The following is a 19,268-nucleotide window of genomic DNA, read 5'->3' as shown; positions in this document are numbered from 1 at the left end:
AAACGCGTCTATAGCCTACTCCCAGCACTCTTCTTGGTACTGCCTAGTCTTGACCATGCTATCAATAAAGAGTTCGGCCTCACTTTCGTCCACCTGCCCCTGCTCCTTAACCACATCCACAAACGCGCGGCGGACATCATCGGGCATCTGGTTCGCATTCCCCGACACATACACGATCCGCACCCATCTCGCTGATCAGCGGCCACAGCGTGGCAGCATTCTCTCGGATCCGGTGCTGCACATACACCTTGTGGTCCTGGATCACGCGAAAACGCACAAAACAGGTGCAGCGCCCCATCGCTCTGCAGCGACTCCAGCTCTTCCCGATAGAAGTAATCTGCGTCGTGGCTGCGGACACCCAAAGAACAGATAGTTGGCCGTGGCACCCTGGTGCTGCCGGTGCCGGATAAACGCCATGAACGCAGCAATGCCTGTTCCAGGCCCCACCATGATCACCGGTGTCTCGAGGTCTTGCGGCAACCCCATCGTGCCGCGCGCAAAACGCACGGGCACACGTGTGCCGATATGGCATGTGCTTGAGCCACTGCGTACACAGGCCTACCCGGCGCTTATACATCATGGTCTTGTAATCCACAATCGCCACCGTCAGATCCACTGCCCGCGGGGTCACCGCTGCCGCCGACGAGATCGAGAACGAGCGCTCGGCAATGCTCGGCACAATATCCATGACATGAGACAGCGGCAGACGCGTCTTTGGGAAATCGCCCAGCGCCTCAATGATGGTGCGGCGCGGCCGCATGCAGTATGTGTGCAGGTCGTCCTGGCCCTGCGTGCTGGCAAACTCCTGCAGCTTCTCTGTCTCGTCCGCGCTCCCGCCAAAATACGCCATAAGCTCAAAGAATGACCGCCGCGGGACCATTGCTATCCCCAGGTAGTTTGTACACAGCCAGCGCAGCGTTCGTCAGCTGCGGCAGCCACGTGGGCATGCTGGACCGCGAAACCACGCGGATCGGCCGGTCCTGCGTTCTCAGGTCCATTGCACCAGCTTCCAGAAACTCTTCCACGTCCTTCGCCTGGTTGCTCGGCCGCACCACCAGACAGTCGCCGGGGCTCCACTGCGCCGGCTCGCTGAGCTCGAACCGGAAATGCCGCACGTCCTGGAAATGCTCCTCGGCGGTGATCCGCTCTGCATGCGTCAGCCTTGGCAAAATTCTCCGGCGTGCTCTCTGTCTTGTGCAGTTCAGAGACATCGCAGTCCACAAACGAAATGTCAAAGGTCGGATCGGGTGTGACCGAGTCGGGGATAATCGGCTGCGGCATCGGATACGTCAGCAGCAGCTCCTCCCACAGCTCCTCCAGCCACGGATCCAATGCCCCGTCGGTTCCCAGGTAGTGCTGGTCATCACCATCGCCACGCGGCACCACTGGCGTGCCGCCCAGCTGCAGAAGCCTGCGGAATAGCCGCTTTGCTGGAAAATTGAACTTGCGGTAGCTCGAGTCTCCCAGCCCAAACACCGCAAAGGACAGTCCGGCCAGGGCATCAGCCAGGGATGCTCTTGCGCAGCAAAAACCGCCAAAACTTCTTCATGTTGTCTGGCTCCTCGCCCTGGCCCTGTGGTGGAGCACACAAAAATAACTGGCGCCTCGGTGGTGAACACGAGGCTTCGGTCTGCCTCGTCCATGGCGAGAACCTCTGTGGTGAAATGCCGCCGCCAGGCCTGCCGCGAAATCCGCCGGGCGACGTCCTCGGCGTAGCCGGTCTGCGAGCCATAGAGGATCAAAAGCCGTCGCGACGTGTCTGCCATGTCGAGAGAGAAAACTGCCCAAAATTGAATTGCAAAAAAGGCAAAAGTGGAATGCAGACCCAAAAACGAGAGAAAAAAAAATATCAGCAAGATTATGCACAGGCTGCAGGTGAAGTAGAGCTTCAGTGGTGCGGAAATGTGTCACCACCCAGCTGCCCGGTTGAGATTTTGACGATATCCGTGGTCTTCGCCAGCGCCCGCCACTGCTCGTTCGCCTCATCGACTTTCTCTGCCAGCCGCGAGATGTTCCCCTGCGCAGTCGCCAGTGCCTGCTGCACGTCCCTGATTGACGCGTCCAGGGACACAGGTCAGCTTTGCTGCCTTTGCTAGGTTGTCGCGCACCTCATTGCCGCCGGAGGACTCGTGTGCGAGCGAGCCCAGGTCACCGATGATGGCCTGCGCGTGCTCGCGAATGTCTGTGTGTGCATCTTCGACTGTTGTTGTGTGTTTGGTAGACATGGCAAATATTTGAATGCGAGAGAGGCCTGAGCGACGTGAGAGAGTGAACTGCAGTGGCTCATGCAAGTGCTTGACAGCACGGGGCCTGGGCGTATGGGATCAATGCAGAGTCCACCTCCTGCCCCCTTTTTTGGAAATAGAGCGCCTTTTCAGGGGAAGCAAGGCGCTGTTTAAAAGAGCACCTGAGCATTGACGAGGCACGCCCTCGTGAGCAAGAGTGAGAGAGAAAAGACTATGTGCGCTTGTTTGTTTCTGGAGGTTCGGCCAATCCTTTTCCCCACCACCACACCTAGCCTTGTCTGCAAGGTCTGCGACCACCTCTTCTCTTTTCTCCTTTATCCAAACCCTTGACACCATTTCGCCTATTGCTTTTCCTTCGCCATGGACTCCAACACAACGGACCAGCTCTTTGACAGCGCAACCACCACACTGGCGCAGCTCACACAGACCATCCATGGACTCGACGCTTCCACATACACGCGCGACTCGTCAGCACTGCCTGGCAGCACGATAGGCAAGCACGTCCGCCACATTCTGGATCACTTCAACCTGCTGTTCCACTGCACTCTCCTCCTAATGCCTCGACAGACAGCGGCTGCAACGCGGACACCATGAGCGTCAACTACGCCCAGCGCATCCGCAATGTGTCCACCGAGAGCGATGTCCAGGCCGGCCTGGAGGCGATCCGCCAGGCGGTGGCGTGTGCGGAGGGCCTGAGGAAGCAGGGGGTGGAGGCAGGCGAGGCCATTGAGGTTGTCGACGTCATGAGCAGCGGCAGCGAGGTTGCGCTCATGTCGACTGTGGGCAGGGAGCTCTGGTTCTGCGTTCACCATATGGTGCATCACAACGCAGTCATCGCGCAGCTGTTTTTCGAGTTTGGCCTGACTCCGTCGCTCAAGACTGCCTATGCTCCGTCCACACTCAAGGCTTCCAAATGAAAGAGTGCTTCTTATTCAAGTTGCTAATAAAAAAGATAGAGGGGGCTGTTTTTACATGCCGCCAACACCCAGACCGCCAAGCTCGGCCTGCTCCTTCGCAAAGGTCTCAAAGTAGTTGTAGATGATGGTGACGGCCAGCAGAATACCGGTGCCCGAGCCAATGGCGCCAAGCAGATCAGCCGAGATCGACAGAATACCAATGATCACACCACCGACCACAGCAGCAGGTCGGGATGATGCGCTTCAGCTCCTTGTACATCGACGTGTCGCGGTAGCCGGCGATCACCGTCTGCTGCTCGCGCAGCTCACGCGCAACGTCGCGCGGTCCCGAGCCAGACACATCGAGCCAGGTGCGCGACAGCAGCGCGCAGGCCGTCAGCATGTACGTCACATACAGGGCAAAGTGGATCGGGTCCTTGAGCGTGCTGACGGCCGAGCGCGGCGGCGTCATGTAGTAGGCGATGCCCGAGGTGGGGAAGAACTGCGACGAGCCCTGGTACGGCTCCCAGACACCAAACAGGCGCACAAGGAGGTTGTCGGGGAACCGGCGGTACAGGAGCTGCGAGATCATGAACACGTTCGACGCGAGCGCCGACTGGAGCATGATCGGCATGTTGGACGTGTAGAACAGCTTGATCGGGAACGACGCGCGGTGGCCGCGGAACCGTGCCGACTTGACGGGGATCTCGACGCGGAAGCCCTGCAGGTAGATGACCACGGCAAACACCAGCGCGGTGGCGATCAGGTTCGTCAGGTTCGGCAGGGTCGAGCGCGTAAACGGCCTCCCACACGGCCTTGAACTTGTTGGAGCGCACAAACAGCAGGTGGAAGAAGGCAATGATGGCGCCCTCGAACTCGGGGCCCTTGCCGTTGTTCACCGTCAGCGGCGACAGCGACTTCCACACAATGTCCTCGCAGATGTTGGTCGCAATGAACAGGTTGATGCCCGAGCCCAGACCGTAGCCCTTCTGCAGCATCTCGTCAAGCAGAATCACGATCACGCCGGCCACAAACAGCTGGATGATCAGGAGCAGGCAGATACCGGCACCGAGGCTCTTGGGGTCGCCGTACTGGCCGGTCATCACGGCCACTGTGGCAGAGCCGAACGTGATCAGCATGGCAAACAGCTTCTGCGCGCCCGAGAACAGGGCGCGGTCCTCGCGCAGCGAATAGTCGACCTCGATGATCTGGGCGCCAGCAAGCAGCTGCATGATCATGCCCGAGGTGATGATGGGAGTGATACCGAACTCCATCAGCGTGCCGCGGTTGGAGGCGAGGATGACACGCATCCAGTAGAGCGGGTCGGACGAGTCAGACGACATGATGCCGTACAGCGGAACCTGAGACAGGACAAGGAAGATGAGCAGGGTAATTACAGTCCACAGGACCTTCTGGTTGAACGCAACCTTGCGGTCGGGCGCGGCCACCTCGGGAATGATGGCCATGAACGGCCGGATGAGCGTCAGGAAACGGAATCCCATTGCGGCAGATGGCTATTTCGCAATAAAAAAATATATAAAGTACGGGGACTGGAATAATGGTGGGAGAGGAAAGGAGAAGAATACAAGGGAATGCGGCCAGAGCTCAGCCCACCTGCCACAGCCGCCTGTCTCTCTGTTCGCGCGCCTGCTGGGCGGGTCAGCCTGGGACGATCCGAGCTCCGCCCAAGCGAAGACGTCTCAGGCACTGATTGGTCCTTGGCAATCAGACAGATCTGATCGGACCCGCGGTATTTACCGATTGGGATCACGATCACGGCGGCTTGTTTATCTTCCAGTCCAGAACCGGAAGATGCGGACCGAAGCCAAGACAGCAGGCCTGGAGCTGGGAGATGAGGTGGAAAAATTAGTGTAGAGCTCAAAAGATGAAAAAAAGCTATGGAGCACGCTGCTTTTCAGTACTCGGGGTCGCAAAAGTTGGTGCCAAAGATGTTGTCCCAGAAGTCGCTGGTGATGCCGAACCCGGACTTGTAGTCCTTGTAGTGGTGGCGCAGGTGGTACGATTTCAGGTACGCCAGGCGCTCGTTCTTGGTGGTTCCGTGGTGCAGCCAGTAGTGGCACTCGTCATACAGCACATACCCAGTGATCAGTCCACAGCCGACGGCATGCAGCATGCCGGGCGTGAAGATTAGCGTCAGCAGCGCCAGGATATGAACGGCCAGGAACGTCGATAGCGCGGGCGGCATCACGAGCCGCAGCTGGTCCATGGGCAAGAAGTGGTGCACTCCATGTAGCAGGAAATGCGCGACCTGCGCCAGCGTGCCCTCAGGGATTCCCTCGTCGTAGTGGAACACGAACCGGTGGATGCTGTACTCGGCCAGCGTCCACGACAGCATGCCAAACACAAACCCGACCAGCATCACATTGACGGGCTCGTACCGCAGGCCCAGCGTGAACATTGTTACCATGATGGGCGTCCAGTATATGGGGATGAACCACCACGGCGTGCGCGTCAGCGTCTCCAGCACCGGGTTGGAAAAGAACACCGCCGGCTGCGGCAGATGCCGCGGCTTGTGCACCTCCTGGATATAAAACTCCTTGGAGAACTTGGAGTTCCACATCTGTATAAACAGCGGCTTGTGGATGTCCAGGAACTTGTCCTCCTCCACCATTTCCATCTCGTCCGTGCCCCCCGGCGGGCTGTCCGCCTGCCGGTCCTCCGCCATCACCTCGCCAATGTAAAAGTCCTTCAGCACGCGGTATGCTTGCAGCGCGTGCACGTGGATGTCGCCGTCGCGCATCGCCTCCTGTGATATCCTGCCCGCCAAACTGCTCAATGATTTCGGCGCCACCCGGGTGGTCCGTGTAGAACGTCGTCAGGTCGAACACCTGGTTTGCGCGGATCACCCACAGCGACTTGCCAGTGTCGTGCTTGGCCACCTCTGCCCGCGAATACTCGACTTGTTTGCTCGGTGCAAGCCATGCTTGTTTTGTTACTGCCCAAGAGTCCGGAAGAATGGCGAATCGATGGTGGTGTATAGAGGCGAAAGGGAGAGAGGTTTGGTTCTCTGACAGTGGCTCAGGAGAGAAGAAAGGGGACGGAATGGGGCCAGGAGTAAAAATCGATGAGGGCTCGTCTGCGTTTCTTAGAGCCTGGCGACTAGTAAATATCGGAAAGCGCCAAAAAAAAACAGTTCCTTGTTTGTGTAATCCTTGGGCTCGCAAAACGAGGGTCTGGAAGCACAAAATAAATAAAGAAATAAAATAAAAAGCGAAACCAGCCGTTATGCCTCTTGGTGGACCTGCGCCTTAGAGTATAAGCGTGAAGAAAAGAGGAGACAATTAGAAGGACAAGTTGAGCAATATCAATCTAGAGAAGCAAGGGTGGTTAAGAAGGAAAGCGTCGAGCTGTGGTTTTTTGGGGAGGGGAGGACGCCGTAAAAAACTCGGCAGCGGATTTGCTCTGCCTGCTGTGTAGTGCAAAAACCCACCAACAGCATTCCCGATCACGCTTTCTGAAGTGGACGACAGGCCGCATGCATCGGCCGTCGCAGGGTGAGCTGATGCGGAGTTGGTCTTCTCCCCTCGCTAGCGACTGCAGGACTCCGGCAGTCCACTGTCCAGATGGGCTGGCTCCAATCCCCATCACTAGGCCTTGACTACCGCCTGCCCCGCCGCTGATCAACCCCACTATACTCTGCAGCTCGGCTCTCCTGCCAGATCTCTACTCAAGCCATCTGCAATTCCGCCATGTGTAGAAGACAGCAATCCCACCTCCCCAACAGGCACCTGCCTACTTGGACTTCAAAAGCCTACCTCTCCTAATGCAGAGAGCCGGAAGGCGAAAGGAAGCGCTTGCACCTAGGATGGATGTCTCCGCAGAGATCCTCCACATCATTTCCTGAACTCCCTCGCCAGGCCATCTGTGACTGTGACTGCTGGGTGCGGGAAAACTTCGCACACGAAGAATCCCTTTGATAGATCTAGATTGCCTATACATTTTGGAATGCACCGGGTCAGCCACAGAGACAAAGCGCAGGTGGCCAAACAGCGAATGCTTGCCACCGCTCTGACCCTTGATGCGTGGCCTAATGGGTATACTGCCAGCCACCTTCTCAACAAAGACTCCACAAGGGCCCGATTCCATCGAAATGCCCTCGCATGTCTCTAACCTTGAGTCGGCTGTAGCTGTAGGAGAGCATAGCAATATGAAGAACTCAAATGTGTCCGTGCATCACATAAGCCAAGCTTGTGTTGGTCTCCTGTGCTTTCAGTATAGTTGCGCATGTCAATGGGTGAAATGGTCTTGCTGGGAGCAAACATCAAAGCTGTAGCCACATGAACGATTAACCTCCCATGTGGGTTCCACCAGTGTCTTGGTATTCTTGGCAAGCAGATGTTAGGTGCGATACATGTTGCCCAACCAAAATAGGAGCCCACAGGTGCTGAGATGCGGCATGATGTCGAGTCTGTTGCAAAGGCCACTGTCCAGGCTGCCGCCACCAGTGCCACCTAGCCAGATGACAATACCGCCTAATCCACTAATAATCACCAAATCCCGAAACCGAGAGTCGCGCCGTGACACAACAAATCCCCGGCTGCGCAGAATTATAGCTGGTCTATCTCCTTCGCCTATATTTCACATATTTATTTTCTTTCATTATTTCATTCGAATTCAGTACGTCAAGGAAAAATGAGTACCGAAGACGATGACCGGTTTGTAACCCCAAACAAGCGGCTGCGGAGGACCGACGACTCGACAGCCACCGGCAGCAGCTCCCACTCCAGCGTGCCCCTGCCGCCCCCACGCATGGGCTCTCTAACCACACCACAGCGGCACCACAGCGCAACATCCGCCACAAGCCCCGCAACCAGCTCCCATGACCTGATCCGCTGGCAAACCATGTCGCCGAATGGCACCTTGCAGAACGTCATCCGGGCGCGCGGCTCGGTGGCAGGCCCCGAGAGCGAGCAGCAAGGCAACACAATAATCCAGCATCTGATAGAGATGCGCAATGCCGAGCAGGTGCAGCGGCAGATGGCCAATGAATTCTCGCCGACACGGCCTGGTAGACGGCCGCGGATGCTGGGAGAGCGATCCCGTACAGGATCGATGTCAGGCTTGGAGCAGCAGCTTGTAGGGGATGCGTTGCCACTTGACGACGATGTGATTGAGGTGTCAGCGAGCGAGCAGCTGACACCAGTAGCGAAACGGCGGCTGCGGGCCATTCCAAGGCCGTTAGCAATGTCACGTAGTGCCCGACAATTTGATAAACGAGAGCTGCTGTCCAGCCTATTGCACAACAAGCCGATTGTTATTGATGATGACTCGGCTGATGACAATGGCGAGCAGGAATCATGTAGCTCGGTATCGACACAAAATGTGGATACAGCGTCACCAAGGGAACCGCATGTCGATGCCAAGTCGCACACTGAGACAGTGGTGGACCAGCTGCAACTCCAGACGAGCGGGTCGGTCAAGGGAGAGTCGCAAAGCCAGCGCAATGAGCCCGCTAAACAGGAGCCAGGCGCGAAGAGCAATACCGCAGCAGCTACCGAAACTGTTGATGTGGATGACTGCCTGGATATGCTCGACATGGGTGTTGACGAGCTCTTGGACGGCCTGGATGATGATGTAGAGCAAGACATCAAACCTAGGGATCCAGTGAAGAGAGGCTATCCGTTTGCAACCTATGAGCGCTGCTTGGTACTACAAGTGACTGAGGGGCGGTACACGTCGGTAGAGCTGTATGCAGAGAGTATGTCCTCAGGGGCACGGGCACAAAAGGTTGTGCGGATATACTCGCAGACCGCTAGCTTGGAACGCACAGTGCTGCTGCGTGGACGGTGGTATCCAACGCCAGTGCGTGTGGGCGACTACATGAATATTGTGGGCACGATCCCCGAAAGATCCACAGAGGTGGTTATCGACGACTCATCGCACCATCTGATGCCGATTCTGCATCCAGATACCCTTGTATCGAGCACACACTTGTCGGATGCATATTCATGTATTCGGAGGGCTGTTCTGCGTGACCGCGTTCAGGAAATTCGTGACGATGGACCAATGACACCAGTGATGCTGATTGGCACGCTGCTACACGACCTGTTCCAGAGCTGCGCGCAGAAGAACCAGTGGGATGACAAGGCAATCGAGGAGACTGTGTGGCAGCTGATAGCCAGCAGCCTGGAGCGGCTGTGGGAGTGTGGGATCGATGAGAATTCGGCATTCAAGCAAGTCATCGAGTGCAAGGGCATCTATCAGGACTGGGCGCGCAAGTACATGCATGGGTCGGCAGAGCAAGGTGCGCCATTCACGCTCAGCAGCAACGCATCCAGGGGTGAGGATGTAGACAACGCGGTATCGATCTCCAAGGTGCTGGCGATCGAAGAGAATGTGTGGTCGCCAAAGTTTGGCCTGAACGGCAAAATAGATCTAACCATACAGACAAAGTACCGTGATGGCACAACGCTGGTGGAGCCGATGGAGCTGAAGACGGGACGAAATAGCCAGAACGCGTCTCATCGTGCACAGCTTGTGCTATATACGCTGCTGCTGTCTGACCGCTACGACGTGGATATCGGCAGCGGGATTCTATACTACCCGCGTCCAAACGATGTGCTCCGTGTGCCGCGGCTAGTTGAGGAAATGCAGGGGCTGATGGCGGCTCGTAACGAAATGACAACGTATATTGCCCATGCACACCAGACGCCGCGGCCGCTACCAGCACCCATCGGCAATGAATTTACGTGCAAGCACTGCAGCTTTGCGCCTACATGCTTTGTGGTGCACAGGGCGATGGAAAACGGCACGCTCAAGTCTGCAAAGGTGCCTGCGGCGATGTGGGAGCCAGCAGTGAGCCATCTTGCCGAGAGCCACTTGGCGTTTGTGCGCAATTGGATGGCTCTGATTGATGGGGAGGAGTCAGATATGCAGCGCTTCCGGTCGGAGCTGTGGAAGATGTCTGCGGGGCAGCGAGAGGCACAGACCGGCAGATGCCTAGCGAACATGGTCCTGGAGCCTGGCAGCTTCGAAGACTCGGGCATAGTTGGGTCGTACAGCCGATACAGGCAGGCGTTTGTTCCTGCGGGCGGTGAGCAGCGTGCATCTATGCTTGATAGCCAGCTGTCGGTGGGGGATCCGATTATTGTTTCATCGGAAAAGGGACATTTTGCTTTTGCGCTTGGGTACATATCGTCATTCGAGTTTAACCGGGTGGTGGTTGTCATTGATTTGCCGGTACGCGGGATTCCACAGCGACTGGGTGGGTTCGACGCGCAGCGGAATCAGGACTTCGCATCGATAATGGAAATCAGAACTAGACGTACAGCCTGCGGTCTAGGAGGACGAAACTGTGATCCATCCACCAGTCCCTGACGGGCCAGTGACTGATGAAACGACGTTCCGACTCGACAAGGACGAAATGAGTACCGGCATGAGCCGGATCCGTGCCAACATAATGCGCATGTTTGTTGAGAGAAATGGAGACAGGGTAGCAAGAGCGCGGATTGTGGATCTCGAGCAGCCGTCCTTTGTAGCACTGGACGAGAGCATCGAGGCGCGAATTGCGACAGCGCAGCAGGCAGACAATCTTAATGCGGGCCAGATTCGCGTGATGCGCAGGGTGCTGGCAGCGGAGGACTATGCGCTGGTGATGGGCATGCCGGGCACAGGCAAGACGACAACAATTGCGGCACTGGTAGATCGTGCTCGTGAGTCTGGGCAAGTCTGTGCTTTTGGCGTCATACACGCATGTGGCAGTAGATAATATCCTGCTGAAGCTGGATGAGCGCAAAGTGCCGTTTGTGCGGCTTGGGAATACAGCAAAGGTGGATACGCGTATCCACAAGTACACACCCTCGCATGCTAACCTGGCGTCAGTCCATCAGCTAGATGCATACTTCCGCAAGGCGCCGGTGGTGGCCAGCGACATGCCTGGGCGTCTCGCACCCGCTGTTTGCCATCCGCAAGTTTGACTACTGCATTGTAGACGAGGCATCCCAGATCACTCTGCCGGTTTGTCTAGGCCCCTTGCTGGCAGCACACAGATTTGTGTTGGTTGGTGACCACCACCAGCTGCCGCCCTTGGTGCGCAATGCGGCAGCGCGCGATTTAGGGCTTGGCACGTCGCTGTTTAAGCGCTTGTGTGAGGCGCACCCATTGGCAGTCGTCCAGCTCGGGTTCCAGTACCGCATGAACTCTGATATCCAGCAGCTGGCGAACCGGCTAGTGTATGACGGGCATCTGCGGTGTGGCTCGCTGAAGGTGGCCTGCCGGAGGATCGAGTACCCAGCAGATCCGGCAGAGGCACTGGCACAGTGGCCGTTTAGGCAGAAGAAAGCCCAGCAAAGGGTTTTCCATGCCTTGGATTACTGAGGCTCTGGATCCAAAGTGCGGTGCGGTGTTTCTGAACACCGATGCAATTCCAGGGCTGGAGACGCGCGTGGAGGGCAGCGACCTGGTGCAGAACAACTCTGAGGTCAACGTCATCAGGATCCTGGTCAACACTCTGCGGGCATGTGGGATTGAAGGCAGCCAGATTGGAGTCTTGTCGCCGTATCGTGCGCAGCTGAAGCAGATTGAGATTGAGTTCGGGATTGGGATGGCCGACGAGAATGAGCACCAGCTGGTCCGGGAGCCTTTGGGCGACGTATCTGAATCGTCGACATTGCGGATTCCAGGCCTGGATGTGCACACGATTGATCGGTACCAAGGCCGCGATGCCGATGTGATTGTGATTTCGTGGGTGCGCAGCAACGGCGCCCAGGCGATCGGCGACCTGCTGCGCGACTGGCACCGCATCAACGTGGCCATTACCCGCGCCAAGCGCAAGCTGCTCATGGTTGGATCCAAGTCCACGCTGCTGAGATCGCCGCTGTTTGCAGAAATGCTGCGGATACTGGTCGAAGCAAACGCGGTGGTGGATATCCAGGCTGACCAGGTGTTCGCCGAGGCGCAGTGCTTGCTCGATGCCCGGGCGCGCGGGAAGGCCAAGAAGGCTGCTGTGCAGACTGCAGGCAGCGCCATGCTCAACAGACATCCAATCCTCAAGAATATGCTGGCCGAACAGCTATAGAAGCAGTGGGCAATTTATTTGGTAAATGGATTTGGGTGGATGGCGAACACACACAAGTACAGAGAAAGTGGAGGGGAGGAGACGTGGGTCTTAGGCGGCAGTCAACAGCCGCGTAACAACCTTGGACGCAAAGACATATGCTAGCACAACAATCAGAATGACCCACTTGCTCGACAGCGTCGGCACCGCCAGCCACGACCGCTGGTTGTTGGCCACGGCCACAGCTGCAGCCTGGGCCGCACCCACCTGGCGCAACCGGCGTTTCCTCCATGGCTGGGGCACTGGCAGCGGTCTTGTGACCCAAATCATTACTGCAGCTGCGATCCTCTGTTCCGTCGCTGACTGGCTGCTTCTTGCTAGGGCTGGCGCCTGTGGCTGGCCGCTTGAGCCGTGCAGAGCTCAGGGAAGAGAACGACAAACAGTTTGTTTGCCATGTTGAACATGTGCGACTTGCGCGCTAGCGCCCGCCTGTCGGCCTCGGACGTGCGGATACTCCCAGTGGTCACTTCCTCCTCGACCATAAACGACAGCATGCCGTTGAGGATCGTTGAGACCGACCACGCCGGGTTCCATGTGTTTGGGTGGAAGTTGCTCATGCTCATACAGATGTTTGTGTTGGTCTGGAATCGTCCGCTGGGCGTGATCATCTGAATCGCCGGTGGTTTGTACGGGTAGTCGGCAGGGAACCGGAGCCGGCCTAGCAAATAGAACAGAAACTGTGAGTGTGCTGTATCCACCCTAGCGTGCGCAGTAATCCCCCTCTCTAAATCCCTTCCTATTTTCAAACCTACCGTGATACTCGCCACCCTCGTATGGTGTCTCAGGCGGCCCGCGTAGCACGTAATGCCATTCAAGAATGTTGCTCTCCAACGGCTTGGCCGTAATGTACGGCGTCGGATTGCGCTGCATTCCGAGGTATTCTTTGCTCAGCCGCTTGTACGCTGCCTTTGATGCCATTCTCTTCTACGGGTCAAAACAAACTGAACAAAAAGAATTTGTGTTAAAAAAACAGCTATGAATAAGAAGGGAGAACGGAGGGAAATTTCGTGCAGGGAGGGAAAGGTGGCGACACTTTTGTGTGTCTCAGAATTTTGACAGTCTTACGCTACGCACCCAAAAGCCAGCCACGTGACTTGTGGAAGGGGCTTTTCGTATCATCACTCGCACTGCACATCTTCGACGATGTTGTTTTTGTCCACGTACACAGTCAGACGGCGCGTTGTGCGATAGCGCGAGTAAGGTGTGAAGGGCGTGACGATGCGGTACGGCTTGGGTAGCTCCTCCTCAAGCACCCTCTAGAAGAGATCGAAACGAGAGTTAGTAACCTGATTTTCCAGCAAAGGCTTTTCAGCATCTGGGTGTTACCTTTTGCGACAAGTTGGCTGGCGGCCCCATGTGTTTTTGCTGCAGGTATGCCTTCTTTAGCACTGGGCGCCACTCGTTTGCATTACACCGGTTAAAGTCTGCCTTGACTTGCACCAGCAATGCCGACAAGATAGCAACTGCATATGTAAAAAGTCTGAATGATTGCGCCATTAACAAGAAGTGGGTTTGTATATGAAAAATGGAATAACAGACCAGTGCTATAGAAATGTTGACAGGGCCTTTTCCAGTATACCTGGTGCTTTCGGTGGCTATTTTTCGGATTTTGTTAAGAGTTACGACATATAAATGGAAACAGTTACTGCCTTATGTAATCAACAGATCCAGGTATCACTCCCAGGGATACAGGATTAGTGTGCTGTACGCTGTGCCAGCACTAATTCTCGACGTTTGCCTATGACTCTACATCCTGGTGGGCTTGTGGTATATGTGTTCCTCCTTGTCGCGGTAAAATTGCAGAGTACTAGTGTCTAACCCATGGGTGATCCCATCTATGCTCGGGTCATTGCCCACCATGTCGGGGATCATGACTTTTTCCACCGCTTGCGAGTTCCTCAGTGCGGTAGACCAGCATGCCATCCCCAGTATCTAGCTGTGCCCTTCCCCTAGTGATATGGTGGTAGTGTCATGACGAAGCGATTATCAGGATATGCCCTTGCAGACTGGAGTTTACATACGGCGTGGGGCCAAATAGCCCCATATAATGTGAGCTGCCTTGGATTCATGGGGTATGTGTACCGTTAGCCTCTCTTGCCAGCAAAACAAATAGCAAGTAGTCAGATCGATTGTTGATCTGCAGAATCATATTGAATGTACACGATGAGTTTAAAAATCAGAAACATGGAAGGTCCACTCCCACCACAGAGCAGCAGAAGCAGGGTTTTGTACATGGAGGTTGCCAGCGTGGATATGCCGTATTTGGTGATATCAATACATAGCTGGGATTGGACTGGGGGCTTTATTTATTCGCAATTACCACCTGGTGATGAGCAGCAAAGCCAGAGCTTGTCCTTTGTGCACCGCAGATGACCACCACCAGTCATAGACATCAGTCGGGGTGATGCCGGTATGGCTTAGATACTTGATAGGGCAGGTCAAGGTATGGCTCACGGAGCTGTGGTTCGAAAAGTCAGACTGCTTTTTGCAAAATGTGAAAAAGGCTGTCTTCACGACAGGGAGTCCACCATTTGGGCTGCTTTATATTCTGCGAATATAAAATATGACTAGCTGCCAGAAGTGGCTGAGACTCACTATCGTAAAAATTGGAACTGCCCAAGCAAAGAATTGCCAACCACAGCCGCATTCCTGGTCTTGATGAAACTAGGAGTGATATAGTGATAGATCACTTACTGATGCACCGAACCCAGACATCATTCAACAGCTGTTAAATACAGGCAAATGCATTCCAACAGTGGTCTTGACCAGTTTTCACCACTCGCTTACCAATAAACTGACTACCTACTACACAACTCTATCCGGCACGAATAAGACGATGCCGACATGCAAAGTCTGCAGCCAGTACGTGTTTCCAGGTGAAATAATGCGAGAGCATGTCAAGGCGAACTGTCTATGGACGCCCTACGATGATGTATGGAGGACCTGGTACCCTTATACAATATGCCAAAAGGGCCAAACCTATACAGCACATCGTAAACAAACCCAGGGTGCTCGGAATACATGTATTGTGAATAGAACACATGCGCTAATGTGAAAGGGACATACTACTTGTGCCACTATATACCCTATGTTAGCAGAAACAATGGTTAGGTAATAGCATGACCACATATTCTTCATGATAGTTATCTGAATAATACCTGTCAAAGCCTTCAATGTAGTCAAGTGCTATCAATGTGCCACAGACATGATGCCAGCTCTGCATAGTGCATCGACAGCATGCACACATGTTGACCGATTTCGCTGCTAATGAGGGTATATTGGGATAAATGGTGGCTTTTGGTGGTCGTCGTAAACAGTAATAAACCCAAATGCACTGTCTGTCTACCTGCACAATTCACCATTAGCCACTGGCAAGAAATAAAGAAAATTTTCAATTGCAAGTAGGGACGCACACAATGAACTACAGCTGTGGGCTGCTGTATAGTCTGGTGTCCGCTGCTCGTTAGACTGAATCCAATTTCCTCCCACTCCAGAGTTTCGCTTCACCCTCTAGCATATTCCAAGATAAACATTGGATAACAGGTTGGTGCTACTGTTTGGTGCTGCTGCCCAAGGGATTCCAGAGTACATGTATGGGGCCATCTCCAAAGTCCGATGTATCAGGACCATCATATATAAGCCGTATCGACCGTATTCTCATAGATTACCGTAACGCTCACATGGAAGACACCGCTGGAGAGCAAAATGTAGCTATAGTTACTGGAGCCAACTCGGGTATCGGGTTTGTGACTGCCAGTGCGACTGATTCGTGTTGGGTATCAGACTGTGCTTGCCTGTCGAAACCCAGAGTTCGCGCAGGAAGCACTTGACCATCTAGAGCGACAAACCGGATTAAATAACTGCAAAGTTATGAGGCTTGATCTCGCATCGCTGGTGTCAGTCAATGAGTTTGTCGAGCAATTCCAAGGCGGAAGTACAAATCATTGGATATTTTGGTCAATAATGCCTGTGTGATGGCATGTCCGCATGCGCAGACAAAGGACGACATCGAGATGCAGTTCGGCACCAATCACATCGGCCATTTTGTGTTGACAGCTCAACTTCTTGACTGCTTGAAGGCAGCTGAGCATGGTGCACAGGTCATCAATGTCTCGTCAATGATGTGCATCATCACGGCTGGGATCGACTACCGGTGCAATTGAGGACAGAACCAGATACTCGCCAACAGGCAACTATGCAATCTCGAAGCTGGCCAACATTATGTTCTCAAATGCATTAGCGTGCAGACTTGAGGGCACAAAGGTCATGGTCAACTCGCTGCATCCCGGAACTGTTTGTGACAAATTTGGGCCGGCATATGACTTCAAGCGCTGTTATTGGAGCTATCGCTAGGCCATTTGCTGTTGACGTGCATGAGAGTGCATTTACATCGATATATTTGGCGCTTTCACCAGAAGTTGATGGTGTTTCGGGGAAATACTTTATGAGAGGTGAAGAGGCGAACTCGCATCCGAATGCCGCTGGACAAAATGGAGCAGGAGAAGCTGTGGGGAGTACTCGGAGAAGCTGATTGCCGAAGAAACTAGTAGTTCATTGACGAGTGATGCCTGGGCCCTAGTTCTAATCCAAATATTAGCAGTGGTGTTATAATGGTAGTTGCAGTGCAAACAATAGGAAATATGCTGCCCTCGGGATAATTGTCTTCCTGTTGTCTGTGTGCTAAACTGCTGTAGCGAAGAAAGAGATGCCAAGAGCCTCCTGCTGCTTGCATAGCAGTTTAATTGGCCAACCAGTGCCTACTTAACGTCTATATACACTGTATTGTGAACCCATGCCACTATGACACAGACCCCAATTTGAAGACAGCTGTAGACAAGCTGAGATGCGCACCGCATCTGCTTGCCACATGCAGTTTTCACAGGCATACCAAGAGTCGGATCAGCTGATTATTGAATGCTTGGATCAGCAATCACAGTCTGTGCGACATGGGGGCATTAAAAATGTTGAGCAGAACAAACTGCTAGGATCCAGCCCGGATCCTTTTGCCTCTCTCAAAACCTCTTATCCATGTCACAAAAATGGCGCCTTCAAAATACGACTCGAAACAGTACTGGGAAGACCGGTTCCTCAACGAAGAATCCTTTGAATGGCTTGCTAGCTACGCCAAGCTTCAGCCAATTCTTGATACAGCAGTCAACAAAGCAGCCTGCATTCTGAATATCGGCTGTGGCAATTCGTATCTGCCGTTTGATATGTACAATGACGGGTACCGGTCGCTCGATAACATGGATTTCAGTACTACAGTTATTAGCAAAATGCAAGCCAAAACCGTGCAAATCTACGGAATAGAGTCGCCAGCAGTCGCAGCGATTCGGTGGTCAGTTCAGGACGCATTAAACATGGAAAATGTCAGGGAGGGCTCGTGGGACGCGGTCATTGACAAGAGCACATCAGACTGTATTGCGTGCATGGATGCAGATGGGAAGTTGTTAGAAAGGCTCTCAAAGCAGGTACATAGAGTGTGCAAAAACCGGCGGCAAATGGATAGTTGTTAGCTACTCGTCAATGCGTAACGAGGATATTGGTGTAAAGGGAAATAATGGCCAGGCGCTCTGGGATATCAAGAGAGTCGAGATTGAGACGGAGTCCCTTACAGAAACTGTGGATGGGTCGGGTGTTGTTGCTGCAGCACCAACGATATACCATTATGTATACATTTGTACTAAGCGGTAGAAGTTTGCTAGATGGGAATCATGGCCAATGTAGACAGCCGTCTATTACCAGGTCTCATTTCACCACTTCAGTAATCCCATTGAATACGATGTTGACACGCGAGCAAGTCCAGTTCTATGCAGAGCACGGGTACTTGATTGTGGAAGGATTCCTGACAGAGAGAGAAATCGGCCTTTACCGCGAGGAGTCGGAGTTGCTGGTGAACCACTGCTACGAGTGCGGTGACTTGGTCGATAGCTGGGGATGCATAGTGGAGCCGCTTGGGTCTGGCTACCTGGACACTGCTCAAATAACAAATACAGTCAGATCAGACCGCAGTTTTTACGAGCAGGCTCGCTCTCAGATACACAAGGGCGACCTGGTCACTTGCACTCTACTAAAGTACGGCCAGTGCGCAATGCAGCTTCTCAACAAGACAGACACCGCGTATCTTTTGAACGAGCAGTACATCGTGAAGCCGCCTCGGTCAAAGACAAAGTTCGAGTGGCACCAGGATATTCTGTACTTCAAACCCGAGGAGCGCAAGCACGCAATTGTCAGCGCGTGGTCGCCTTTGGACAACGTCAGTGAAGGCAACGGCACAGTCTGTGTAGAGCCGAACAAACGGTCTGGGAAGCAGCCGTTCTGGGCGAATATGGCAGCAGGCAGTGTCCTGTTCATGGATGGACGGTTGCGACACTGCAGCTCGGGCAACACTTCAGCCAAGTTTCGAACTGTATACATGCCACAGTTCTCTGGCGGCTCCTGTTGTCAATAGCAGCGGCGGCCTGGTAGCATTTGGTGTGCCAGTATGAAACAGAAACAACGTTGATTATGAATAGAAGAGTGGGCCAGATTTAGTCCTTAGCGTCGGCAATGCCCTGGCCAGTGATTGCAAAGACAGCCTCCGACTCGGGCAGACACGGGGAATCGTAGATCTTGCACACGCGCGTCTCGCCACGTCCCTTGCGCAGCGACAGACGCGTGGTTGACGCGTGGGCGATAATGTTGCCGCCAATGGGTTTCTTCGGGTCAGCAGCAAACATCGCCATGCCGCCATCAACCTGAGCGACCACCTGGTTTGTGATGACTACCGCGATGCCGAATTCGTCGGCAAGGCGCATGAGCGTGCGCATGAACCGGGCCAGATGCATTTGGCGCGCTGACAGCTCGCCACGACCTGAATAATCTGTGCGATACAGAGCAGTTGCACTATCGACAATCAACAGACTGAACCTTGACTCGGTCATCAGCATCGACGCCTGACTCAGCAGCGCTGTCTGGTGGTCGGAATTGAAGGCACGTGCATACGCGACATTGTCCAGCACTTCGCTTGGATCCAGGTTATACCGCTCGGCGATCTCTACCAGCCGCTCA

At 54.3% G+C, this 19,268-nt stretch overlaps 8 protein-coding genes across 8 annotated transcripts; 4 read left to right on the top strand and 4 right to left on the bottom strand.

Moving 5' to 3' along the window:
- Positions 1-15: 15 nt before the first annotated feature.
- DL89DRAFT_275557 (riboflavin synthase domain-like protein) lies at positions 16-1,766 on the bottom strand (the record flags this gene model as incomplete). Its single annotated transcript, XM_040889325.1, is given in 9 exon segments — positions 16-147; positions 173-220; positions 246-337; positions 357-470; positions 508-882; positions 1,004-1,187; positions 1,210-1,453; positions 1,533-1,597; positions 1,620-1,766. The coding sequence occupies 9 exon segments, from the start codon at positions 1,764-1,766 to the stop codon at positions 16-18; spliced, it is 1,401 nt and encodes a 466-aa protein (XP_040741320.1).
- A 561-nt stretch (positions 1,767-2,327) lies between these two features.
- DL89DRAFT_269250 (uncharacterized protein) lies at positions 2,328-3,382 on the top strand. The gene is made up of 2 exons (XM_040888219.1): positions 2,328-2,779; positions 2,818-3,382. Exons 1-2 carry the CDS (start codon positions 2,607-2,609, stop codon positions 3,161-3,163), a joined length of 519 nt encoding a protein of 172 aa, XP_040741319.1. The 5' UTR covers positions 2,328-2,606; the 3' UTR covers positions 3,164-3,382.
- DL89DRAFT_294612 (SecY protein) lies at positions 3,215-4,644 on the bottom strand (the record flags this gene model as incomplete). The annotated part of the gene is made up of 3 exons (XM_040890539.1): positions 3,215-3,404; positions 3,427-3,945; positions 3,983-4,644. The coding sequence occupies 3 exons, from the start codon at positions 4,642-4,644 to the stop codon at positions 3,215-3,217; spliced, it is 1,371 nt and encodes a 456-aa protein (XP_040741318.1).
- Positions 4,645-5,057: 413 nt separating this feature from the next.
- DL89DRAFT_294611 (Inositolphosphorylceramide-B hydroxylase) lies at positions 5,058-7,249 on the bottom strand (the record flags this gene model as incomplete). Its single annotated transcript, XM_040890538.1, has 3 exons — positions 5,058-5,919; positions 5,975-6,057; positions 7,115-7,249. 3 exons carry the CDS (start codon positions 7,247-7,249, stop codon positions 5,058-5,060), a joined length of 1,080 nt encoding a protein of 359 aa, XP_040741317.1.
- Positions 7,250-7,739: 490 nt separating this feature from the next.
- DL89DRAFT_44612 (Dna2-domain-containing protein) lies at positions 7,740-10,905 on the top strand. The gene has a single exon (XM_040891671.1). It carries the CDS (start codon positions 7,796-7,798, stop codon positions 10,478-10,480), a length of 2,685 nt encoding a protein of 894 aa, XP_040741316.1. The 5' UTR covers positions 7,740-7,795; the 3' UTR covers positions 10,481-10,905.
- Positions 10,906-12,238: 1,333 nt separating this feature from the next.
- Positions 12,239-13,241, bottom strand: DL89DRAFT_269248 (UBC-like protein). The gene is made up of 4 exons (XM_040888218.1): positions 12,971-13,241; positions 12,593-12,876; positions 12,426-12,561; positions 12,239-12,403 (listed from the first exon to the last, which is right to left on the bottom strand). The coding sequence occupies exons 1-4, from the start codon at positions 13,134-13,136 to the stop codon at positions 12,270-12,272; spliced, it is 720 nt and encodes a 239-aa protein (XP_040741315.1). The 5' UTR covers positions 13,137-13,241; the 3' UTR covers positions 12,239-12,269.
- A 4,159-nt stretch (positions 13,242-17,400) lies between these two features.
- Positions 17,401-17,941, top strand: DL89DRAFT_269246 (uncharacterized protein). The gene is made up of 2 exons (XM_040888217.1): positions 17,401-17,700; positions 17,735-17,941. Exons 1-2 carry the CDS (start codon positions 17,465-17,467, stop codon positions 17,910-17,912), a joined length of 414 nt encoding a protein of 137 aa, XP_040741314.1. The 5' UTR covers positions 17,401-17,464; the 3' UTR covers positions 17,913-17,941.
- Positions 17,942-17,960: 19 nt separating this feature from the next.
- On the top strand, positions 17,961-18,761 carry DL89DRAFT_269245 (uncharacterized protein). Its single transcript, XM_040888216.1, has 2 exons — positions 17,961-18,617; positions 18,643-18,761. Exons 1-2 carry the CDS (start codon positions 18,001-18,003, stop codon positions 18,704-18,706), a joined length of 681 nt encoding a protein of 226 aa, XP_040741313.1. The 5' UTR covers positions 17,961-18,000; the 3' UTR covers positions 18,707-18,761.
- Positions 18,762-19,268: the final 507 nt, after the last annotated feature.

Source organism: Linderina pennispora (assembly GCF_002104995.1).
Source record: "Linderina pennispora strain ATCC 12442 chromosome Unknown DL89scaffold_12, whole genome shotgun sequence".
Lineage (NCBI taxonomy): Eukaryota > Fungi > Kickxellomycota > Kickxellomycetes > Kickxellales > Kickxellaceae > Linderina > Linderina pennispora.
This window is presented reverse-complemented; position numbering and strand designations above follow the sequence as displayed.

Coding starts and splice junctions, on each gene's coding strand:
- DL89DRAFT_269248 (XM_040888218.1), bottom strand. CDS start 13,136: ATGGCATCAAAGGCAGCGTACAAGCGGCTGAGCAAAGAATACCTCGGA. Junction 12,877..12,970: donor CGAGGGTGGCGAGTATCACG/GTAGGTTTGAAA, acceptor TCTATTTGCTAG/GCCGGCTCCGGTTCCCTGCC. Junction 12,562..12,592: donor TGGCAAACAAACTGTTTGTC/GTTCTCTTCCCT, acceptor GCACGGCTCAAG/CGGCCAGCCACAGGCGCCAG.
- DL89DRAFT_269250 (XM_040888219.1), top strand. CDS start 2,607: ATGGACTCCAACACAACGGACCAGCTCTTTGACAGCGCAACCACCACA. Junction 2,780..2,817: donor CTGGATCACTTCAACCTGCT/GTTCCACTGCAC, acceptor CTCGACAGACAG/CGGCTGCAACGCGGACACCA.
- DL89DRAFT_269246 (XM_040888217.1), top strand. CDS start 17,465: ATGGATTTCAGTACTACAGTTATTAGCAAAATGCAAGCCAAAACCGTG. Junction 17,701..17,734: donor TCAAAGCAGGTACATAGAGT/GTGCAAAAACCG, acceptor GATAGTTGTTAG/CTACTCGTCAATGCGTAACG.
- DL89DRAFT_269245 (XM_040888216.1), top strand. CDS start 18,001: ATGTTGACACGCGAGCAAGTCCAGTTCTATGCAGAGCACGGGTACTTG. Junction 18,618..18,642: donor TCGGGCAACACTTCAGCCAA/GTTTCGAACTGT, acceptor TACATGCCACAG/TTCTCTGGCGGCTCCTGTTG.
- DL89DRAFT_44612 (XM_040891671.1), top strand. CDS start 7,796: ATGAGTACCGAAGACGATGACCGGTTTGTAACCCCAAACAAGCGGCTG.